Genomic DNA, 24,762 nt, shown 5'->3' on the forward strand with positions numbered 1-24,762 from the left:
GCACCCTAAACATCTTGCAGGACACTTGCTGACACACTTCCCTCTGTCTTGCAGGAGAAGGTGGCGCATAACAGCTGGCAGCAGCAAAGAATGGATGAAGGACAGGCATGTCTACACGTCCTCACCCCCATGGAGGAGACTGCGCTGGGGATCACTGTGTGGGCTGTCGCTGTGGCCATGGCCACTGATGGCGCTGGAAGTATCGAAGATGAGAGTCGCTGCATATCTAACCCTCCTTCTTGTTTCCCACATCTCCCTCATCCCACAATCTTTCCTGACTGACGTGCTGCAGATGCTGTCTGCACGCATGTCTTACTTGCTCCTCTCCCCGCTCCACAACTCAACCCGCCTCCTTTATCATTGCAGGTACCCAAGACTGCAGCTGGCACCGTCTGAGGTGGAGGAGGAGGAGGAGGAAGACAGGAACAATAAATCTGCACCATCACTTGATCTGACACTCGCATCCACCAGCTCAGAAAATGACACTGCATGTCCTTTAGAGGCTAGGTCAGAGGAGGGATCTGAACGTGGAGACACACCATGGCACAAGTGCGCAGGAGCTAGGGTGGGGGGATCGGATACCATAGGTGCCAGCTCGCCGGAGGGAGAGGTCACTCAATAGTTCTGCTGCAGAGGAGTCAGATGATGACATCAATGGGCCAGGCTACAGAAGAATGCTGATGGGCGTACACAACCAAATGCTTGGTGCACTGGAAAGCCTGCCCGAAAGCCTGTGCACAATGACAAGGGGCATGGAGAAGTCCAGCTCCAGCTCCACACGAACCCTGCTGTCCTCTCTCAGGATGACAGCATTCCTGCTCCCACCCTGCCACTCTGCCAGTGCCTCTATTGTTGCCTATCGGCCATCCAGCCCAGACTGCTGCGGCTCATGCTGAGATGGTGCAGTCTGAAGCCGGATCCTCCCGGCCCAGAGCTGCTCGAGGTCATCCTCCAAGTCAATCTGAATGCTCCTCAATTGAAGACTAGCAGCCTTCCACCACCCGTGCTCCAGCCACTGGAGATGCACCTCGTAGGAGCACTAGGAAAGGAAAAGGCACACAAACGTCAGGCACTAAGGGAATGCACAATGGTAAATAGTGTAATGTTGTATACATGATTTCATGTGTAAATTTATACATTTGTATTTGAAGTCGCAGTTGGTGGTGGTTTTTATTTATGCGATGAGCTGTGGGAGGAAGCAATGTGTAATCATAAGGAGGACAATTTGATGGTCACGTGGTAGAGGAAAGGTGAGGCGTGAGGGACTGTTGGAGACTTGGGACGTGTCGTTGATGATCGTTCATGAATAAGGTGAGCATGCAGAGCCCCGGCAGAAAGGGCCTGTGCCACCTTGTTGCCTACTTGCCTCTTCCTCCACTTCCTCCTCCTCCGCCTCTTCCTCTTCCTCTTTTTCCTCTGCCTCTGGCTGTGGCTCAGGGTCTTGCTGGATAGGCGGTGGCAAGGGCTGTCCTCTCATGAGGGTGAGGTTGTGCAGCATGCAGCACACAACGACGAATCTTGATACCCGCTCAGCAGAGTACTGCAGGGCTCCACCAGAACGGTCCAGGCAGCGGAAACGTTGCTTGAGGACGCCAATGGTGTGCTCATTGACGTCTCACGTGTGAGTGTGTTCCTGACCGGAGTCATGAGCCACCTCATGAGACGATAACCCTTATTGCCCAGTAGCCAGCCTTTGACTTGCCATGCAGCTTGAAAGATGGGTGGGACGTTGGACTGCCACATAATGAAGGCGACATGACTGCTGCCAGGGAAGCAGGCATTGACCCGCATGATGCGCTGCATGTGTTCGCACACCAGCTGTACATTGAAGGAGTGGAATCCCTTTCTGTTCATGAAGATGGCCGAGTTGAGATGTGGAGCACACATGGCAACGTGTGTGCAGTCAATGGCACCATGGGGAAGCCTGCAATGCGAGCGAAACTCTTGTGCTCGTTCAGTCTGCTTCTCTCTGTCAAGCGGGAACGTTATGAATCTGTTGCGCAGCTCATACAGTGCCTCAATGACCTCCCTTATGTAGCAGTGCACTGCAAACTGTGAGATGTTGCACATATCGCCAGTAGCGGCCTAAAAGGAACCAGAGCCGTAAAAGTTCAGCGCTACAATTTACTTGTACCTCTTTCAATTTAGTATACCGTATTCCCTGCTCACAATGTGGTCTCGTCTACATTGGGGAGACCAAACGCAGACTGTGTGATCACTTTGCTGAGCACCTCCGCTCAGTCCACAAGCGTGACCCTGACCTGCCGGTCGCTTGCCATTTTAATTCCCCGTCCCACTCCCACTTGGACCTCTCTGTCCTCGGCCTCCTACACTGTTCCAATGAAGCTCAACAGAAGCTCGAGGAACGGCACCTCATCTTTCGATTAGGCACTTTACAACCTTCTGGACTCAACATTGATTTCAATAACTTCAGATCATAACCACTGCTCCCATTTTCTCGGACAGCAAGTGGTAATAGTTCTGCTGTTGCCATTTACAGCTCCTCTAGACCCATCTTTGTTTCTTTACTTGTCCCATTATCATCCTCCTTGCCTTGCACCAGCATGTCCTCTGTCATTTAATCGCTCCTGCCCTCCACCCCATCAAAGACCTTCCCTTTTGTTCTTACTTCCCCTCCCCTCCGCCCCCCTTTCCCAGACTCTGTACTTGCTTAAAACCTTAATCTTCAACTTCTTCCAGTTCTGATGAAAGGTCATTGACCTGAAACATTAACTTTGTTTCTTTCTCCACAGGTGCTGCTTGACTTGCTAAGTATTTCCAGCATTTTCTGTTTATATTTCCAACAGGGTGGAGACACTTCAGCTCACTAAATGTAGACTGTTGAATTACAGTCCAGAAAGGAATTGCTGCAGGGCTTGCTCTCTCAATTCTGCTCTCTCTGTACTGATTGTACACCTGCTGTCCCACTGGATATGATTGTTGAATTTGCCCTATGATGTCAACACTGGAATTAAAGGCTTAGAAATTGGATCATGCTGAGCCTATTTTAGAGGCAGGGGAATGTGCGTGCTCATTCCACGCTGGAAGTGCACCACACGCCATATTCGTAAAGGCTTCTCCATTGGCATCCAGTGCGTACGGCTGAAACAGGCATTAGTCTATTTGCATATGCAAATAGAGGGCCTGATGCCTGTTTGAGGCCCCTTTTGCAAAACTGGATTGTGCATGACTACAGTCAGTTTTCCTAGGCACTTGGCAGCCGGTGGTCCTTAAAGTGACTGCTGGAGGCTGCCACCAGAAAGGTTAGTTTTAATTTTTTATACTTACCTTATTGTGGAGCCGGAAGGAGGATGATTGTTCCTCCCAGCTCCACAGTAAATCTGTGAGCTGCTGCTCGCCCCCCTCCCGATTGCCTTCCCCTTCCTAACCGATTGTCCTTACGATCTTGGTTGGTTCAGTCGATCTTGGTGCCTCCCAGGACCATCAAACTGCCTCTAGGGTGGCGACTGGAGCCTGCAGCTCAGCGGTATTAAACAAATGAGGTCGGCGAACCAATTTCATGTGGTCCTGCCACCGGCCTCTTTAGGCAGTATGCAGCATGTACTACAACTAGATCGCGCCTAGATTTGGGCGAAAACCAATTTCTTGCCAAAGTTTTTTAGAAAATAGGAAGTTGGAGCCACCATTCTTGAGAAGGGCAACGGTTAATTTCTAGGGGTGTGGGTACTTGTGAGGGGGCTTTTCAAACAATTTTGAACCAGAAGAAAGCCTCCAGATCTGTGCAAATACCCTGTTCAAAGCAATTTAAATAGCAAAATAAATCTAAGAAAGGAAGACAGACCAAAAAAGTAAATCGACTAAACAAACAGAATAAACTACACAATCTTAGCTTTTGTTGGGTAAATCTGTTAAAATTCAATCATCTATTTCAGTGGATTATAGTACGAGAGTAATGATGAATACATCACTTTAAACAGAGCATGTTGTGATTCAGTTCTTTACAAAACTCTGCAAAAAACTAACACTGACAAATGGATTATTAGTTTTAGTGAGATTTTCACAATTTCCTACATTTACACAGTAATGAAGAATAAAGTACATCAACAATTTTTTCTTACTTTCCATTAAGTACTGCTACACCAACCGTACTTCGTGGCACTGACATACTGGCGACAAAGTTCCACTGCCGAGCCTGGGGGTCCCATCGCTCAACTGTATTTAGATAGCTCCAACCGTCATGTCCGCCTACAGCATACATAGGACCCTCCAGTACTTCCACACCTATAAACGAACAGAATATTTTCATCAGACTGTAGAATTTAATTTATATTTGGAAGTTACAAAAGTTTGATAATAAATGCAGTAAACATTGCAAAAGAAAACAAAATCTGGCAATTTTCCCTTGCTCCCATTTCCAGTCATAATGAATTCTAAAAATAGCATTAACTCTGTCTTATGAACATTGCATTCTTGATAGATACCAAAATCCTTAATCTCCTTCCAGCAGTAGCTGCCATATTAAACTGCATACAAATCATACAGCAGCAGAAACAAAACATTTCCTCTCTTCTGATACCCATTTCACCCCCTGTTGCAACCTTGAATCCTGGACACAAAACAAAATTTAACGGCCCAAATGTTGTTAGTAGATGGTAAATTTAATATTTTTAAAATGAAAGAAAAACTCTGAGCTTCAATAACAGCAGCTTGATGTTGGTGCTTTTGTCTATCAAGCCTTTCCCCACAGGGTGCATTTTTAGTGCAAGAGACACAGGAGCCCCTGTTCTAATGCTAAAGGTGAGCTTGCAATCCTCAGGACTGGCGGTCCCCCCTTCTGTACAGCATCAATGCTATTAAATATTTCACATTATACTTAACCTTAAATTTATGAATTTTAGCATCAATGGCTACCCGACTAAATTCATGCCCTTTGTTCTGAAGATAGATTTCAATATAAATACATAAAGATTATAGTTAAAAAAAACTGAATAAGGGATTTTCTACTATTTTGTGCATTCCAATGTTATATCATAGGGTGGAACTTTGCAGAAAATCTCCTTTGCAGAGCTTATACGGTAGAAATCTTGTAATTGTTTTGCAATCTACATAGGACATATAGTAGATAAAGGATTAACAACTATGTCACAACAGGGCTTTATCTAAAACAAATGTTATGAGCCACATGATTATTCATTTTGTTCAATTTATTTCAATGTTATTGACATTTAGAATACACACGCTTTTAACTACTAATTGACTGACTGCATGCTGATCAGGTCTCAGAGGTCATAAGATAGGTATATAAGTCATTGGAAGTTCAAGTAGTCGACAAATGATAGTAAAAATAAATTTATTAACAATAATTTAACCGCACTAAAAGAGTAACTGTGACTGTTTTAATACTTTGCACTATTGTTTGTAAATTGTGCTGAGAAATATGGGACACTCTAATAATTTATATTACAGAAATTAGCAGCCATATAATGTAAACTATTGTTACATCTAAACTCCAGTGTTGACACATAGCTGTTTGACAGTGTGTTTTCCCTGAAATAATTTTCTTGTTTTAGATCCTTGTTTTTGCCTCTGTGTCGTCCTTCTTTGGTTGAATCATAAGACAGGCTAACCACAGCTGTCACGTTAATAGTATTCTGTATCAGTCAACTTGAGAGGTACTTTACGTCAGCATTGGTTATCCCTGTTGATTTTCTCTCCCTCAAGCTAACACAAGGTACTTGCCCATGGGAAATAACTGAATAGGAAAGACAGCAGAGGTATCCAGACCTCTAGATTACTCTATTTGCTTTTGGAACCTTTTGTGTATTCTACGCCTGGTGCCACTTACCAAGGCCATGTCTATGTGTAGACATAGGAGGCATTATGCTCCAGGTTTTAGTTTTTGGATTGTAGCACTCTACAGTATTTAGTGTCTTCAGTCCATCTCTACCACCCACAACATAAAGTTTGTCATCCAGCACTGCCACACCAAACTGTAGTCGTCTCCCATTCATATTAGCCACATGTGTCCAAGTATTGGTACGAAGGTCGTATTTTTCAATGCTTGTGGCACCTATACAAAAATCCGAACAGAGTCAAAATTAATGCACAAAATTATTAAAAACAGTCACTTCTGGGTTTGAAGAAAGTTAGTCACACAATGGTGAAAGCTGCCATTTTAATTTAAATCTGTAATGCCCAAAGAAATCAAGAATCAAAAATACTAATAATGCATTTTAAAAGTTCTTTGAAAATAGGATTAAACTGAAAATAAGATTTTATTATAAGGAAGCTATCAGTTTGTTGCCCTGTTCTGTAATAACTCCAATGCCTGGATATCCTTGCTGCAGTACAGCAACCAGAATTATACACAGCACCGCAGGTGTGGTCAGACCAGACTTATTGGGGGAGAAATTGGTCCTCGTTTTAGTGATGTTGGTTGAGGGACAAACATTGGCCAGGACACCAGGAGAACTCCCCTGCTCTTCTTCAAATAGTGCCATGGGATCTTTTATGTCCACCTGAGAGGATAAAGCAGGCCTCGGTTTAACGTCTCATCCAAAAGACACCAATAGTGCAGCTCCGGGTTAAAATCAACCCCTGGATGTCGGACAAGCAGTCTGGCAGCACAAAGGCAGTTACGGAGTTGAGAGAAGTGATGGAGAGGTCGAGCTGGGTGTCATCAATGTACAACTTGAAGCGGACCCCCTGTCAGCAGGTGATGTCACCAAGGGGCAAATGTAGGTGAGGGTGAGAAAGGGCCAAGGCTAGATCCTTGAGGGACTCCAGTCTGGGGTTGGGAAGCCACATGACACATGAAAACAAGGATCAATTCTAAAAGTGCAGTGGGACATAGGCTTGCTGTGACTTAAGCTGCAGGTATGCATTTATGACCTTGATCATTTTATTGAGGTACACAAAGGTGCAATTTGCAGCAGTGATGAATCTAGAAATTCCAGATGGGGGTTATGATCACTGAAAGTATGATATATATTTTCTAAAGAGGTCTGGGATGGGCATTATAGCCCACCCCAGATTTTTTTTTAATGCACCCTATTTGTTACATTTTCCAGCCTTTGGAGGCTTCTAGAGTTCTGAGCATAAATTTAAAGAACCTCATCATCACAATACCCTACTCCCCATTTTATTTCCAAACCCTGATAAATCTGAAAATACAGTGACAGGACTGCCCAAATTAAACCAGTTAATACATACACCCCATTCTCAACAAAGCAGCTGCAACCAGTCTTGAAGAAAATTAACCACATAACACAACAGCTGGGCATACCCCAAAAAGTTCCTTTGAGGAAAATGAAAAGTTTTTTTAAAAGCTGCATTTTAGTAGCTTAGTATATATTGATTTTTCAGGGGAAAAAAACACTAAATAAACACACCTGTAACTGTGACTCTTAGAAGCTAATAACTCAATTTAATTTTTTTTGCCTCATGTTATAGAATCATAGAAGTTTACAACATGGAAACAGGCCCTTCGGCCCAACATGTCCATGTTGCCCAGTTTATACCACTAAGCTAGTCCCAATTGCCTGCACTTAGCCCATATCCCTCTATACCCATCTTACCCATGTAACTGTCCAAATGCTTTTTAAAAGACAAAATTGTACCCGCCTCTACTACTGCCTCTGGCAGCTCGTTCCAGACACTCACCACCCTTTGAGTGAAAAAATTGCCCCTCTGGACCCTTTTGTATCTCTCCCCTCTCACCTTAAATCTATGCCCCCTCGTTATAGACTCCCCTACCTTTGGGAAAAGATTTTGACTATCTACCTTATCTATGCCCCGCATTATTTTATAGACTTCTATAAGATCACCCCGAAACCTCCTACTCTCCAGGGAAAAAAGTCTCAGTCTATCCAACCTCTCCCTATAAGTCAAACCATCAAGTCCCGGTAGCATCCTAGTAAATCTTTTCTGCACTCTTTCTAGTTTAATAATATCCTTTCTATAATAGGGTGACCAGAACTGTACACAGTATTCCAAATGTGGCCTTACTAATGTCTTGTACAACTTCAACAAGACATCCCAATTCCTGTATTCAATGTTCTGACCAATGAAACCAAGCATGCTGAATGCCTTCTTCACCACCCTATCCACCTGTGACTCCACTTTCAAGGAGCTATGAACCTGTACTCCTAGATCTCTTTGTTCTATAACTCTCCCCAACACCCTACCATTAACGGAGTAGGTCCTGGCCCGATTCGATCTACCAAAATGCATCACCTCACATTTATCTAAATTATACTCCATCTGCCATTCATCGGCCCACTGGCCCAATTTATCAAGATCCCGTTGCAATCCTAGATAACCTTCTTCACTGTCCACAATGCCACCAATCTTGGTGTCATCTGCAAACTTACTAACCATGCCTCCTAAATTCTCATCCAAATCATTAATATAAATAACAAATAACAGCGGACCCAGCACCGATCCCTGAGGCACATATGCAATCAAGTGAGAGAAAGCGATGATTAGTCGATTGGTTCTGACAACCTCAAGTCCTGGCCTCTAATCAACAGGATTGTTTGTGTGAAAAACTTTGTTATGTCAATCCATTTGCTTTTCACAAATTTGAACCTGTTCCCCTTATCCTACTGTCATGGTTTAGCTTCAAATAGTGTTCTGGATTTACTTTTTCTGCATTGTTTACTGTTATATATCTCTATGAGGCCCCATTGTTTGTCTCTTTTCAAGATTCAAAGGTTCAAGTTTCTCCAGTCCTTCCTCAATACTCAGTCCTTGTGGCTCTTTTCCGTACATGTTTCCAGAGCTTAAATGTCTCCTCTATGTTTCAGTGAACGTAAGTGGACAAAGGTACAGTTTGACCAGAGGACTATACAGCTGCTCTACTTGGGAGAATCAGCATTCTAAAGATGAATATTCTGCTGTAATTACTACAATAAATGCTATGAATAGCTCTATCCCTCTAAACTTTCCAGTAACAAAGTCCCAAACCACAAGTATTACTTTACGGTGGGCCGAATCCACTCAATCAAAACATAGGCGGAAGGTAGGGATCGTCCGTGGAGATATGAAACAGAAGAAGTATCAATTAGCATCTGCAAAAGCTCATGTTATTGTAAATATTATCTGATTTGGGACAGGATAGAGGGAGTTTTGCTGTACAGCTGAATGTGCTATAGCTGACCTGGGAGTGCTAGATGCTGTCACTGGATGCCAGAAATGGGAAAGGTGTTCTATTCCCCAATGCCAGTTTCTCATGTTTTAATGAGTACAAAATACATTGAAGTAACAATTAGAAGTAGTATTCAGCAACAAAGTATATCTACTACTTTATCAATCTGGAACAATCTAGAAAAAATGCCCTAGTAGTGGGAGACAGATTCAAAAGTTGTTAAAGTAACACATTGAAATGAACAAACAATTCATTGAGTGCGGACAACTTAAACCCCAACAGCACTCGAAAGGGAATTCAAGCTGCCTGAGGTGTTAAAAATATCTCTGGTGAGGCACTTCCTATCCGAATCAAAGAACCTCAGAAAGGTCATCCAACCAATTTTAGGGAAAGAGGAAAAAGATGGGCAACATCCTTTCAGTCCTATATTGCACTATGCAAGGCCAGAACAAGATTGTCAATTGTCTCCAATCCTAACCCCTTTATTAATTCACTAGGGAGAAGGGGGAATACAGAAACAATGTACAAACAACCCACATAAGGTTACAAGCATGAGATGTCTTAGGCAAAACAGATACATCTGCAATATTAGACAGGAGAGGTCGTCACCAAAATAAAAATCTAGATGATCCTACATGAGTTCAAGATTATTAATAAATATATAATACTGGGTACCTTTCGTTGCATCCATTCCTCCAACTGCAAACAGCACACCCACGGTAGATTTCCTAGGTTTCGTGCGAGGACTCTGCATCATGTTTCTTCGCTCTGGTAGCAGGTGATATTTCATTGCTTCCATGATGAGTTTTTGGCATTCAATGTCATCCCTAAATAGTATATTGTTCTCCATGTCTGCGAGAAACTATTAGGAACAATTCAAATTCAAACAAACTTCCAGCTTGAACTAAAAGAAATGCTAAACATTTGTTCAACTTAAACAGGCAGGTAAATATTTTGCATACTGTTAAAAAAATCACAATCTCTTCATTTTCCCTAAAATTTCCATTTGTAAAATGATAGTCCTTTGTTTTATATTTTTACATTAATTTGTACTACAGAGATTTTACTTTGCAATAAACTTAGCTATAAAACTATTAAACTAAATATGCTTCAGTGAACTACTGCATTGTGTATTATATTTACAATGAAAAACTAAGATTGGTACTACTCAAATAGTCCATTAAAAATGTAGGATTACCCACTATGGTCTTCCTCATTCTTTCAAATAAGTTCATCCTCCATATACAAATAGTAGGTTCCACTGTCCTGAGGGAAAGAACACTTTGCGACATTACTTCTAAGAAATGTGCTTATATGTGGTCAAGTGAGACAATGAGGCTTAATTCTGGGTCATACCTTTATTCCTTTGAACAAAATCTTAAGGTAACATGGACACCGCAAGTAACAGAGAGGACACTCAAATATCCACAGTAAACACTCCAATAAGAATGAAGAGGAGGTCAGGAGAGAGCTTGCATGAGGAGAATGAACTTCTTTCAAAGAAGGAGCAGCTAATTAACATTATTTACTCATTTGTTCGAATTCCATGGGCTAATTGGATATACCAGAGTAGTGCAGAAATTGGTGTGATTCTGTGGAATACATACCAGAACAAAGTGCTTATTGTCCTGAGTTGGCAAGAATCTTACTAAAAAGATATTCAGACTGTTCCAGGCAGCTGCCTTATAGATGTCCCAAGGAAAGATCTCAACAATTGGTCCAAAAAGCAACCACTGCATCAATATAGCGAACAAATATGGAAATAACAACTCACAATCGTAACACTCCTCACGTACAGGATAATGGCCCTGAAAATCTGTGACCATTCTGATGGACTCCCACTATAACTCTGATGGGACTGAGGCCAGGCATACCTCAGTGATAAGGAGGATATGGGGGTCCACCTAGGGGGACTGGAAGTCCGAAGATAAGGGATCAAATCTTCCCCCCAGAAATTATAAGCAGCCTCTTGAAACCTAGATACCCCACCCGCCTCCTCTCTCTGACTGTGTAAACGTCGGGGTCATAGCAGAGGCAGAGCCCAGCACTTAAGTTGTAATGCAACCCCTGCAGATTTTCAGGGTTAATATCTCAAGAGAGAAATGATGAGGAAAGAGATTTGGTGGACTCAAAGCATGATGATAGGGGAGGGGTATTAAGAAGCTCGGATCGAAAACTGAAGGCATGGTCGAAGAGGAGGGTAGCAAGGAGGTTTTTGGATGCAGGGAGGGAGGTGATAAAGCGAAGGGGACTGGGCAGAGAATACCAGATGGCTAAACAAGTAGCCACTAATGCAGAAATAGAAGGAGCAAGGGGTGAGGAGCAGTCTGATACTATAAAAGTGGAAATGTAAGGCAGAAGGAGATCAATAATGGAGTGTGGGTGAGGCCATGGACCATAAGACCATAAGAGACAGGAGCAGGAGTAGACCATTCTGCCCCTCCATCCTGCTCCGCTATTCAATGAGATCATGGCTGATCTGATTTTTACCTCAACTCCACTTTCCCGTCTTTTCCCCATATCCTTTGACTCACTTGCTGATCAAAAATTTGTCTAACTCAGCCTTGAATGTATTCAATGACTCAGCCTCCACAGCTTTTTGGGGTAAAGAATTCCAAAGAATCACGACCATGGAATGATTTGAAAATGAGTACCAGAATTTGGAAATTAACACGCTGGGCACAGGGAGCCAATGGAGCTCAAAGAGGGTGGAGTGATAAGAATATGGGGTTTAATGCAGGTGGGCGGTGGGCTGATTTATGTTTTTGATGAGTTGAAATTTGTGAAGATTTGGTATGGGAAGACTAGCCAGAATGGTGCTGGAGAAATCAAACCCTGAAGTGTTGAAGGCATGGACTAAGGTTTTGGCAGCAGAAGAGAGGAGATAGGAGTGGAGGCAGGTAATGCTGAGGAAGTAGAAGAAAATTATTTTGGTTACAGAACAGAGGTGAAAGTAAGCTCAGGATCGTGTAGCATTCCAAGCTTCCACACTTCCTGACTCAGTTTGAGAAAGCAGCTAGGGAGGTTGAGGGACTCAAGGCCAGAGAATCAGAGGTACTGACTGGAACTGAAGAGGATAGTCTCACTTCACGACCCAATTTGCTAATATTTCTTTGACAAGCGGGTTTATTTGAATCTTGTTTACAAAAGAAACAAACAACTCCCTAGATTGGTCAAAGTCTTGTCTACACAAAAGGCTTATGTTTTGCAATTGTTTATCAAGTGAGTTTCTTTCAGTAGCAGAAATGCTAGGCCACAGTTTAAGAAATCAGAACCACCTATTTGTTTGTCAAACAATGTAAACATTGAATGTGAATAACTTAGTATTAATTTTTCATGTCAAAACGTGGGATAGAATTAAGCAAGCGAAACATATGCCCAATGTCCAGGCACCTTTCATAAACCGAAATATGTTGTAGTTTTTCCCAATTGCTTTTCCTGCTGGAGGTGGGTGGTAGACAGAAATAGCAACATGGACTCTCAGCAAGTTTGGAGAGATTCCCTCACCAAGCAAAATTTATAGATATGATCAAATTGCTGGCAAATTACACCCCAATAGGTAGAAGCTCTGGTCCTGGCACAAATGGATTTTTTTCCCCAATTTGGCATTATGGCCCTTCAAATTGGCGGTTTTCCTGGATACCAAAGATCTAGGAGCTACTGAGAATCCTTTGTCCTTTAAGTGAACTTTCTGAAAACCCATGGCAAAATTCCAGTATAGAAATATACATCCTGCTGGACAATGGTGGCAGCCACCTTGTGATATTACTTTCAAGGTGTACTGGAGGACAACCATCTTGATATCCAAAGCCCTCAGACCTAAGATTGACCAAAAATCTTCTACGCTTTTGGGGCTACAAAATAACTGAAGCTAGTGCTTGATTTTTCATGGTTCAATGGAACTTCTTTTGTAGCCCCATGAGAAGTAATGTCTGGATCTAATTAGTCAAAAAGTCCCTTGTCGATACCAAAAAACTTACACTCCTGTAGTTTGAAGGGGAAGCCACAAAGTGGAGTGCATTGCTTGTTTTCATGCACCTGATGAAACTGGATCTCACTCTTTGTGAAGTTGTCTGATGCACTCCGTCCACTGCAGCATCCTCCTGTAATGGGAGGGAGGGGATGCCATAATTGGGGGTCACCAGGGAGTGGAAGAGCAGCCAAGATCTGTAGACTTTGTTTTTGTGGGTGTTGCTAATCTCCTTGGCAAGGGGTGTATCCTTCCATGTTCTGAAGGGGCGATTGTTTCTGAGTTGACCGGTGGGAACATGAATTATTTAAAGGCCAATGTCATAGGTGATTTTCCTCTATGGAATAATGGTAATATCCTACTTGTAAGTGGACATTAAATGAATGAAAGAGAATTACATTTATTAGGCCCTGAATCTTCTTGGACCTACAGCCATTGTGCCAGTATAACTTCATCGGTACTGTGGCATGAACAGGGCTTCCAACGTACTTTAGACGAAATTATGGTGGTGCAGTTGCAGAAAGTCCAAGGAAATTCAGGGCCAAAAATAAATATATATCTTGCTCCAATTTAGGATCTTGTGTGCCACATAACATTCCCAACCAGGCCTACAGGACTGCACCTTTTCCCTCCGTGCTTGGTGGGAATGTTCCATTTTCCATTCTACACTACATCCTAGCAGATACATAACATTCCATAATAAACTTTCATTTTAACCAATTAAGTATATAGGAGGCTGACATTTTAATAGAACTACAAACGATAGTACCGGTGAGAAACAGCCTACCAAAAAAGAATACTGGAAATCTGAAATAAAAACAGGAAATTCTGAAAATAGAGCAAGTCTATCAACATTTGGAATTTAAAAATACTCTGCTTTCTGTCCCATAGCATATTTTGTATCCATGCTGCCACTGACCCTTTAATCCCATGGGCTTTAAATTTTCTAACAAGTCTATCATGTGGTACTTTATCAAATGCTTTTTGAAAGTCCATATATACATCAACCGTACTAGCCTCATCAACCCTCTCCGTTACTTCATCAAAGAACTCAATCAAGTTAGTCAAACACGATTTTCCTTTAACAAATCCGTGCTGACGTTCATTTATTAGCCCATACTTTTCCAAGGGCATGGCTGAGGCACTGAATGAATACTTCGTATCCATCTTCACTAGAGAAGAGGAAGAGGATGCTGCCATTGTAGCAGTAAACGAGGAGGTAGTCGTGATATTGGATAAGATCAAATTAGATAAAGAAGAGGTACTTAAAAGATTGGAAGTACCTCAAAGTAGAAAAGTCTTCCGGTCCAGATGGGATGCATCCTAGATTACTGAGGGAAGTAAGGGTGAAAATTACGGAGGTCCTGGCCACAAGCTTCCAATCCTCCTTAGATAAGGGGATGGTGCTGGAAGACTGAAGGATTGCAAATCTTACATCCCTGTTCAAAAAAGGGGAGGGGGATCAACCTGGCAATTACAGGCCTGTCGGCTTAACGTCGATGGTGGGGAAACCTTTAGAGACAATAATCTGGGACAAAATTAATTTGCACTTAGAAAAGTAAGGCCTCAGCTGGAGTATTGTGTTCAATTCTGGGCACCACACTTTAGGAAGGATGTCAAGGCCTTTGAGAGGGTGCAGAAGAGATTTACTAGAATGGTGCCAGGGATGAGGGACTTCAGTTATGTGGAGAGACTGGAGAAGCTGGGGTTGTTCTCCTTAGAACAAAGAAGGTTAAGGGGAGGTTTGACAGAGATGTTCAAAATCATGAACGGTTTTGACAGAGTAAATAAGGAGAAACTGTTTCCAGTGGCAGAAGGATCAGTAACCAGAGGACACAGATTTAAGGTGATCAGCAAAAGAGCCAGAGGTGACATGAGGAAACGTTTTTTACGCAGTGAGTTGAAATGATCTGGAATGCACTGCCTGAAAGAGAGGTGGAAGCAGATTCAGCAGTAACTTTCAAAAGGGAATTGGATAAATACTTGAAGGGAAAACATTTACAGGGCTATGGGGAAAGAGCAGGGGAATGGGACTAATTGGATAGCTCTTTCAAAGAGCCAGCACAGGCACAATGGGCCGAATGGCCTCCTCCTGTGCTGTACCTACTATGATACCATGATAACCAAAGCAATAAATTCTACTTGATAAGTCTTTAAAATAATGAAATACGGTCCTGAAGTTAGTGCTAGAGTTATTCTTTTTAATTATAGAGAGGATAAACTGATCCTTACATTCTTTTAAAAGATACATGAGTTTTACTTTTCTAACATTAATTAATCTTTAATGGATGGATGAAATTGACACTGGCAGTGGACCATTATCAAAGCTTCCAGCAGCTATCGAACCAGATCAATGCATGTAGTATAAATGCCTGATCTGTCACAGAAAGCACTATAGTGGGGAATGTCTAAGTGATTAATTTTCATTCATTTTTTGAAATCCAAGGAAATCTTCAAGCAGAATTCTAAATCTGCCTTCATGGATCCAAAGAATAGTGTGAAGTGTGATGGATGATTTTTGTCACTTCTCATCATGGGTGTAATAAATCAAATGTACACAGTGATCATGCCGTACAGAGTTTTAGTATGGGCTTCTGTTAATTACTTGAGAAATCATGGGTTGTAAAAGACAAAAATACAACCCAAGGCCATTATGAAAAAGATCCTCAACTTAGATTTACAGCAGGATCTGAAGAACATGGATCTATCAACTTTGTCTCCCAATTATTCTTGCAGATAATTGATCAAAAGCACTAGAAATGTTCAGTTTTGGCTTCTCCCCCCAAAAAAGCGCACTCTTTATATGTACCGAAGTAAAAATACCTTGCTGATAAGATGAAAGAAACTCTTTGTGGCTTCATACTGAAACACTCTGATTTTTTTTCACTGTGAGAAGTAACTTGTGAAAAATAATGAAGGACAAGGTTTTGGAGGCCTTTCCAGATCTCTGCTTAAAGTGGCACTAGGCAATACAAAGCCACTTCAGAATAGTGTACAACACAACAGGGGAGAGCTGAGAATCAACGGTTTAAAACAGATAGCATGGATGGGAAAGAAAAAGATGGGGTACTAGAGATGGGAAGTTTAACAGAAGTTAAAAAAGGAGGCAAATTAACAGAGGCAAATGACCAGCAGATGGAAGACCAGAGAGGGGGAAAGTGTCAACTGAACAAGGTACCTTTATACTGGGACTATTACACATAAAATAGAGGAACTAGCAATCTAAGTACAGTTGAAGGGGTATGATGCGATTGCAACTGCAGACACCTGCCTGCTGCTTCGGGAAAAATGGGAGTTAAATAAACCAGAATGCAGGATGTTCAATAAGGTTAGGGAAAATAGGAAAGGAAGGGGGCGGGCAGTATTAATAAAGGACAATGTTTGTAACTGATATCCACAGCAAAAGGCAGTTTCCATAAGCAGACTGAGTTGACTATGAAACAAAATCTACATCCTTATGCATTGCTTGAATAGGATAGCATGCCACAAATATTCCTTAATCAAGGTATATCATGCTGCAAACCATGTGGAATGCAAACCATGTTCTCCTGTCTGCTCCAAAAGGCAGTAAATAGTACACTGTTACACGCACGCTGTGACTAACAGACAAATTTACTTACAAGTAAGATTATACAAAAATAAGACACAGCAAGGAACTACAAAGTACAATATTAGACTTGTAAACTATTTAAATTGTCGCAACAAGGGATGAGTTCGTCTGGAAAACTTGTAGTTGATACCAGCAGCCTCTGACTGAGAGATGGCTCCATGGAGTCTCAATTAGCAGCTTCAAACGGTATAGGCAGTGCAAAGCAAGGAATTGAAAACCATGGGAGGGACTGTAAATTATAATGAATGACCTTCCTTTGATGTAAAGGCAGGACTCCTAATAATCTGTGCAATCAGCAGGGGTAATTGTTATAGGTAGAGTTAGGAAACAAGAAAAGATGCAAAACATTGGTGGGAATATTTTCCAGACCTGTGATGACTTAACTGAAGAATGTTTGTACGTGCAGATCTGTGAGAAAGAAGAAAAATGTGGTACTAATTGCAAATTTTAATTTGCATATTGGTTGGGGAGAAGCAACAGCACAAGAAGAAAAAAGAAATAGACTTATTGAATGGATTCAAAATAATTTCCTAAATCTGCAAGTTTTTAACTCAACAAGAGGGCAGACGATACTCAAATTAACTAGGATAATGAAACAGAAACTGCAACCTAGTAGTAAGGGAGCATCTTTGCAATAGTGACCACAATATGATTCAATTCAATATCAGGAGAGGAAGAAGGTTCACTTTGGATGTGAACAAGCTTAACTTTGAAGAGATGAAGAAAAAATTTGACTACAATCGGGTGAATGAAATTTATGGACCAAAAGTGGAATCAATTCCAGAAGGTGATTAGTGGATCACAAAACAAGTAAACCATGAATGGCAAGGACCAAGTTAAATAAAAGGAGAAGGCTTATGTAAAGAGAAAGAAAAGGATCAAGAATGAGTACTGGAAGAATCACAGAAAGCAACAAAAGAAGATCAAGAAAATAATATGGCGGGTAAAGGGGGAGTATGCAAAAAGGAAACTTGCAAATGGTGTCAAGGATTTGCAAAATTGTTTAAAAGTACATAAAAAAGAGGTAAAAGAGAAGGTGGACCCATTAGATGTGATGTAGGTACGACAATAGCAGAGGAGAAGTATATTTAACTGCAGAATGAATATTTTTCATTGATCTTCACAATGGAAAAGGAGATACCAGAAGGAAGATACAGGGAAGGCAAGAGATTAGGGACAGGGAGAACTTACAGGTATTAGTCTAAACAGAAAAACTGAAATGGATAAACTAATCAGATTGATGCCAGAAAAATCTACAGATCCAGATGGTTGTCACACAGGGGTAATAAAAAAAGGTGAAGAAATTAATTTAAATAGACCAAAAATAGTACGGGCTCCCTCACGAGCATACGCTCCTCCCTACCAGGTTTTCTTGTATTCACTGGGCCCAGGCAATCCAATAGCCCCAGGTACATGAAAAGGTAAATTTTGATCTCAAGAGATGAATGCCCAAATGTAGTTCCAGCCATATTCCAATGTCATAGCTAGATTGTTGGTTAAAAGTGAAGTTTTCTTTGAGTTTGTTCATCACTTTCTGAATATGGACCTTTGTTACGTTAATGCTGTCAAAGTTTTCCAGGTGCATTGTTGGTTATAGGAAACAGCCAAACCCAAAGCAGAGTCTACCCAAACCCTTTTTTGTTTATTCAATGATGGCAAATAGCTTTTGGAGAAGGATGAAGTTCTGGATTTTGACTGATGCCTGCACTCGAACTGTGCATTTTCTAAAACTGTGGCATCTGTATCCCAGCTTAGCTATCTTGCTGAGACGTTGCAGTATATGTCTTTGAATTCTTACTTGAAAAGCCATGATAATGAACGTGGCCACTGGTGCCGGAAAAATAAAATCCAAAGTTTGGACTTGCTATGAACTGAAATCTCTGGAAACTCAAAAATGTTGGGACAATTTCAATGTGCAAGAACATCTGGCAATGGCAGCTGAAATCAGTTGATCCTCGCTGGTTCACATCCTTCCTAAAGTGCGGTGCCCAGAATTGGACACAACACTCCAGTTGTGGCTGAACCAGTGTTTTATAAAGGTTCAACATAACTCCCTTGCTTTTGTACTCTATGCCTCTATTTATAAAGCCCAAAATCCTGTATGCTTTTTTAAACTGCTTTCTTAACCTGTCCTGCCACCTTCAAGCGCACATACACCCCCAGGTGTCTCTGTTTCTGCACCCCCTTTAGAATTGTACCATTTAGTTTATATTGCCTCTCCTCATTCTTCCTGCCAAAATGTATCAATTCACACTTCTCTGCATTAAATTTCATCTGCCATGTGTCTGCCCATTCCACCACCCTGTACATGTCTTCTTGAAGTCTATTACAATCCTCCTCAATTTTTAATACACTTCCAAGATTTGTGTCATCTGCAAATTTTGAAATTGTCCCGGATTATCATTACTAAAGTTTTCCCCAACACTAAGGTTAAACTGACTGGCCTGTAGTTGCCGGGTTTAACCTTACACCCTTTTTCGAACAAGTGTAACATTTGCAATTCTCCAGTCCTTTGGCACCAGCCCTGTATCTCAGGAAGATTGGAAGATTATGGCCAGCACCTCTGCAATTTCCACCCTTACTTCCCTCAACAATCGAGGATGCATCCCATCCGGACCGGGTGATTTAACTACTTTAAGCATAGCCAGCCTTTCTAGTACCTCTTTATCAATTTTCACCACATCCAGTATTTCAACTACATCCCTTTTACTGTGACTTGGTAAAGGCAGAGGCAAAGTACTCATTTAGTACTTCAGCTATGCCCTCTGCCTCCATGCGTAGATCTCCTTTTTGGTCCTAATCGGCCCCACCTCTCCTCTTACTACCCATTTACTATTTATATGCCTATAGAAGGCTTTTGGATTCCCTTTTATGTTAGCAGTTTACAAGTGGAATCTTGCAGGAATATAAAATGAAACAGCTCCGTTAAAACCAAGAGCAGTAGTTTCAATACTCAGCCTAGATTACTACACTAAGAAGGGGCAAGATGAAATACCTCTTTTAATTAAAATTGTTTAATGAAAAACAGGAAATGCCCCTTTCTCACTGCAATTAATAGCCTACTTACAAAATTGCAGGAACATCTGGTTTTGAAATGTGCATTTTTTCAGAATCCAATTTTGTTAATTATAGATAAAGCCAGTTTTTATTAAAGCTGAATTTAATCCCTGTCCTTTTTGACTTTTTTTTTACATAGCATAAATCATCTCTATGATTGATCGCATACATGAGGGAGAAGGGAATAGGGGATATGGGTACAGGGTTGGAAGAGGTAATCTGAATGGGAGGAGGCTAGTGTGGAGTTTAAACACCTGCTTAGTTGGGCCGAATGGCATGTTTCTGTGGTGTAGATTCTATGTACAGTGATTGTCTGTAATTCTATGTGACGCATCATTGGATGCAAAAAGTAGTGAATGCAAAGAGTAGATACTAATTTTTTTTCCTGATTTTATTTAATTAATTAAATTTAAAATCACCTGTTGCCATGGCAGGATTTGAACTTGTGACTCCGGATTATTATTCCAGGCCTCGGGATTATTGTCCAGTAAGATAAACACTATGCTACGGTACCTCATGGCTCCAAACACCATGAAATCTCATGACATCAGGTAAAATATGGGCTAGGATACCTCCTGCTGATTACCACCGACCATCCTCCCTCAGCTGATGAATCAGTCCTCCTCCATATTGAGCACCACTTGGAGCAAGCACTGAGGGGAGCAAGGACACAGAATATAATCTGGGTGGGGGACTTCAATGTGGCTTGGTAGCACTACTACTGATAGAGCTGGCCGAGTCCTAAAGGACATAGCTGCCAGACTGGGCATGCGGCAGGTGGTGAGCAAACCAACATCAGGGAAAAACCTACTTGATCTCATCCTCACCAATCTACCTGTCGCAGATGCATCTGTCCATGACAGTATTGGTAGGAGTGACCACCGCACAGTCCTGGTGGAGACGAAGTACCGTCTTCACACTGAGGACACCATCCAATGTGTCGTGTGGCACTACCAAGGTGCTAAATGGGATAGATTCAGAACAGATCTAGCAGCTCAAAACGGGGCATCCATGAAGCGCTGTGGGCCATCAGCAGCAGCAGAATTGTATTCCACCACAATCTGTAACCTCATGGCCCGGCATATCCCTCACTCTACCATTACCAACAAGCCAGGGGATCAACCCTGGTTCAATGAGGAGTGTAGAAGAGCATGCCAGGTGCAGCACCAGGTGTACCTAAAAATGAAGTGCCAACCTGGTGAAGCTACAACACAGGACTACATGCATGCTAAACAGCGGAAGCAACATGCTATAGACAGAGCTAAGTGATTTCACAACCGATGGATCAGATCAAAGCTCTGCAGTCCTGCCACATCCAGTCGTGAATAGTAGTGGACAATTAAACAACTAACGGGAGGAGGAGGCTCCGTGAACATCCCCATCCTCAATGATGGCAGAGTACAGCACATGAGTGCAAAAGACAAGGCTGCAGCGTTTGCAACCATCTTCAGCTAAAAGTGCCAAGTGGATGATCCATCTCGGCCTCCTCCCGATATCCCCCACATCACAGAAGCCAGTCTTCAGCCAATCCAATTCACTCCACGTGATATCAAGAAATGGCTGAGTGCACTTGATACAGCAAAGGCTATGGGCCCCGACAACATCCCGGCTGTAGTGCTGAAGACTTGTGCTCCAGAACTAGCTGCGCCTCTAGCCAAGCTGTTCCAGTACATCTACCCGACAATGTGGAAAATTGCCCAGGTATGTCCTGTCCACAAAAAACAGGACAAATCCAATCCGGCCAATTACCGCCCTATCAGTCTACTCTCAATCATCAGCAAAGTGACGGAAGGTATCATCGACAGTGCTATCAAGCGGCACTTACTCACCAATAACTTGCTCATCGATGCTCAGTTTGGGTTCCGCCAGGACCACTCAGCTCCAGACCTCATTACTGCCTTGGTCCAAACATGGACAAAAGAGCTAAATTCCAAAAGTGAGGTGAGATTGACTGCCCTTGACATCAAGGCAGCATTTGACCGAGTGTGGCACCAAGGAGCCCTAGTAAAAATTGAAATCAATGGGAATCAGGGGGAAAACTCCTCAGTGGCTGGAGTCATACCTCGTACAAAGGTAGATGGTAGTGGTTGTTGGAGGCCAATCATCTCAGTCCCAGAACATTGCTGCAGGAGTTCCTCAGGGCAGTGTCCTTGGCCCAACCATCTTCAGCTGCTTCATCAATGACCTTCCCTCCATCATAAGGTCAGAAATGGGGATGTTCGCTGATGATTGCACAGTTTTCAGTTCCATTCGCAACCCCTCAGATAATGAAGCAGTCCATGCCCGCATGCAGCAAGACCTAGACAACATCCAGGCTTGGGCTGATAAGTGGCAAGTAACATTCACGTCGGACAAATGCCAGGCAATGACCATCTCCAACAAGAGAGAGTCTAACCATCTCCCCTTGACAATCAATGGCATTACCATCGCCGAATCCCCCACCATCAACATCCTGGGGGTCACCATTGACCAGAAACCTAACTGGACCAGCCACATGAATACTGTGGCTACAAGAGCAGGTCAGAGGCTGGGTATTCTGCGGTGAGTGACACACCTCCTGACTCCCCAAAGCATTTCCACCATCTACAAGGCACAAGTCAGGAGTGTGATGGAATCCACTTGCCTGGATGAGTGCAGCTCCAACAACACTCAAGAAGCTCGACACCATCCAGGACAAAGCAGCCCACTTGATTGGCACCCCATCTACCATCCTAAACATTCACTCCCTCCACCACCGGCGCAGTGGCTGCAGTGTGTACATCCACAGGATGCACTGCAGCAACTCGCCAAGGCTTCTTCAACAGCACCTCCCAAACCCATGACCTCTACCACCTAGAAGGACAAGGGCAGTGGGCACAAGGAACAACACCACCTGCACGTTCCCCTCCAAGTCACACACCATCCCGACTTGGAAATATATCGCCGTTCCTTCATCATCACTGGGTCAAAATCCTGGAACTCCCCACCTAACAGCACTGTGGGAGAACCTTCACCACATGGACTGCAGCGGTTCAAGACGGCAGCTCACCACCACCTTCTCAAGGGCAACTAGGGATGGGCAATAAATGCTGGCCTTGCCAGCGACGTCCACATCCCATAAACAAAAAAAAATTCCGTTCCTCAACCATGACCTTGATAGTACATGTACGCAAAAAAACGCAAGAATTAAGACAGAGTCGTTGTTAAGCTATTTCACTTGCATGGCCAAAGTGCAATTTGTCTTGGGCATTCCTTTGCACTGATTTGTTTAATCCTCAACCTGCTGAAATATGCAATGCGTTAAACCAAAAGCTGCTGCTTCTGCTTGTTATGCAGTTGATTACTGTCACATTTAGCAAAACCTCAGGGATTAGTTTTGGAATAAATGAAACTAGTTGACACGAAGGTTGCATTCAGAGCTTTAATTACCTGCCAAGCTGTCAATCTGAAGCTTAGCAACAACTAACCTATCATCCTGTCATTCTGTTTATGCAGAATCTTTAACATTTCAAGTATTGAATGCTCTGTGCTGCTTTGAAGCTGCGTGTTTTTTTGTCATACATCAGCAAAAAAAGTTTTCTGTAAATTTCTATAGCTGAATACTGTAATGCAGTATGTCTGGAAGTGGAATACCTTCCATTTCAGGCACCAAGTGTCAGAATCAAGCACTCTCGGGTCAGATAAAATGGCTAGGTACTGTGTCCTGAGATTCTAGGGGTCAGAGAGGCGGAAGGGGGATGGGGTCAGGAATTTGAGGCAGAACCTGGTTAAGCCACGATTCCACATTGTTTACACTGTCCCTTTAAATTCCGGTCCATAGGGAGGAATGGGCAAATCTTCTGCCTCCTCCCGCCATGGATGTGTCTGGAGTGTTCCCAAGCTTCCCCAGGAATTACGCGTATTACGCACCCAGAAGGCATAAGTTCAGTTGAGGCCTTTGGAAAGACTCCATGCATTTACTGGATTAAGGTCTAGTAAAAGACAAAAGCTAGTTAATGTTTTTAACGGAGCTTCTTATCAGATGCTAACAGGCAAGCAATTTACTGCTCTTCTCCAAATTTTCAGCACTTGACCAGAAATAAAAAGAATGAAAAAAATCACATCATGAAACTGGCCTGTAACTAGACTGGCTGAAGAATTTACCGTCAGTCAAGAACGATGATTCCTATGAATCAGGTTGATCTTCAGAAAATTTCACTATTCTATTGGAGATAACATATTGACAAATTATGCTAATTGGGCAATTTAGATAGGCTATTTATATCAATTCGTAAACAAACTTCCTCCAACTTAAAACCGGTACTATGAGCTAAGATTTGCAAGAAGCACCAATAATTATGAATTGTGTTTGAATGGCTAATTAAAATGGACTATTGCTATAATAATTGACAGAATACTTAATTACAACATAAACAATTGGCACAGCCTTACTTCACAATCCACATTAATGCACAGAAGGAATCCACCGGATATGATGGGTAAAGTTTGAGGCTCCACATGAAGATGGGGGAGGGGGGGAGGTGGGTGGGTCAGGAAATTCCTGACAAGTAATTTTGAGGGCAAAATTGTGTTACTGACATACATTTGGGCCTTATTTGCATTGAATACTTATGAAAAAGACTCCACAATGTGAAAAATTGCCCAGTTATGTCCTAGTCACAAAATACAGCATAAATTGAACATGGTCAATTACCACCCTTTCACCCTCCTCCCAATCATCAATAAAGTGATGGAAGGAGTCATCAACAGTGCAAGCAAGCGACACTCAGTTTGGGTTCTGCCAGAGCCATTCAGCTTTTGACCTCACCACTACACTGATCCTGACATGGACACATGGAATGCCATAGGATAAGGATAACTGTCCTCCACATCAAGGAAATATTCAACCGAGTATGGCACCAAGAGTCCCAAGCAAAATGAAGTCAATGGCAGGGGGAGGGGGGACCAAGGGGGAAACCCTTGTCATTGAAGTTATACATGACCAACAGGAAGATGGTTATGGTTGTCGGAGGCCAATCATCGTAACCCCAGGACAAA

At 42.4% G+C, this 24,762-nt stretch overlaps 1 protein-coding gene across 6 annotated transcripts in view; it reads right to left on the bottom strand.

The window, feature by feature from the left end:
- Positions 1-24,762, bottom strand: part of LOC137324449 (kelch-like protein 5) — a 144,851-nt gene that overhangs the window by 19,189 nt on the left and 100,900 nt on the right. For all 6 annotated transcript variants that reach the window (XM_067988750.1, XM_067988770.1, XM_067988731.1 and 3 more), the window contains 3 exons: positions 9,785-9,971; positions 5,807-6,031; positions 4,080-4,242 (listed from right to left, as the gene is read on the bottom strand). In XM_067988750.1, the coding sequence (XP_067844851.1) occupies positions 4,080-4,242; positions 5,807-6,031; positions 9,785-9,971 (575 nt within the window). The remainder of the gene's footprint in view (positions 1-4,079; positions 4,243-5,806; positions 6,032-9,784; positions 9,972-24,762) is intronic.

This window comes from Heptranchias perlo, chromosome 1 (genome assembly GCF_035084215.1).
Source record: "Heptranchias perlo isolate sHepPer1 chromosome 1, sHepPer1.hap1, whole genome shotgun sequence".
NCBI classification, from domain to species: domain Eukaryota; kingdom Metazoa; phylum Chordata; class Chondrichthyes; order Hexanchiformes; family Hexanchidae; genus Heptranchias; species Heptranchias perlo.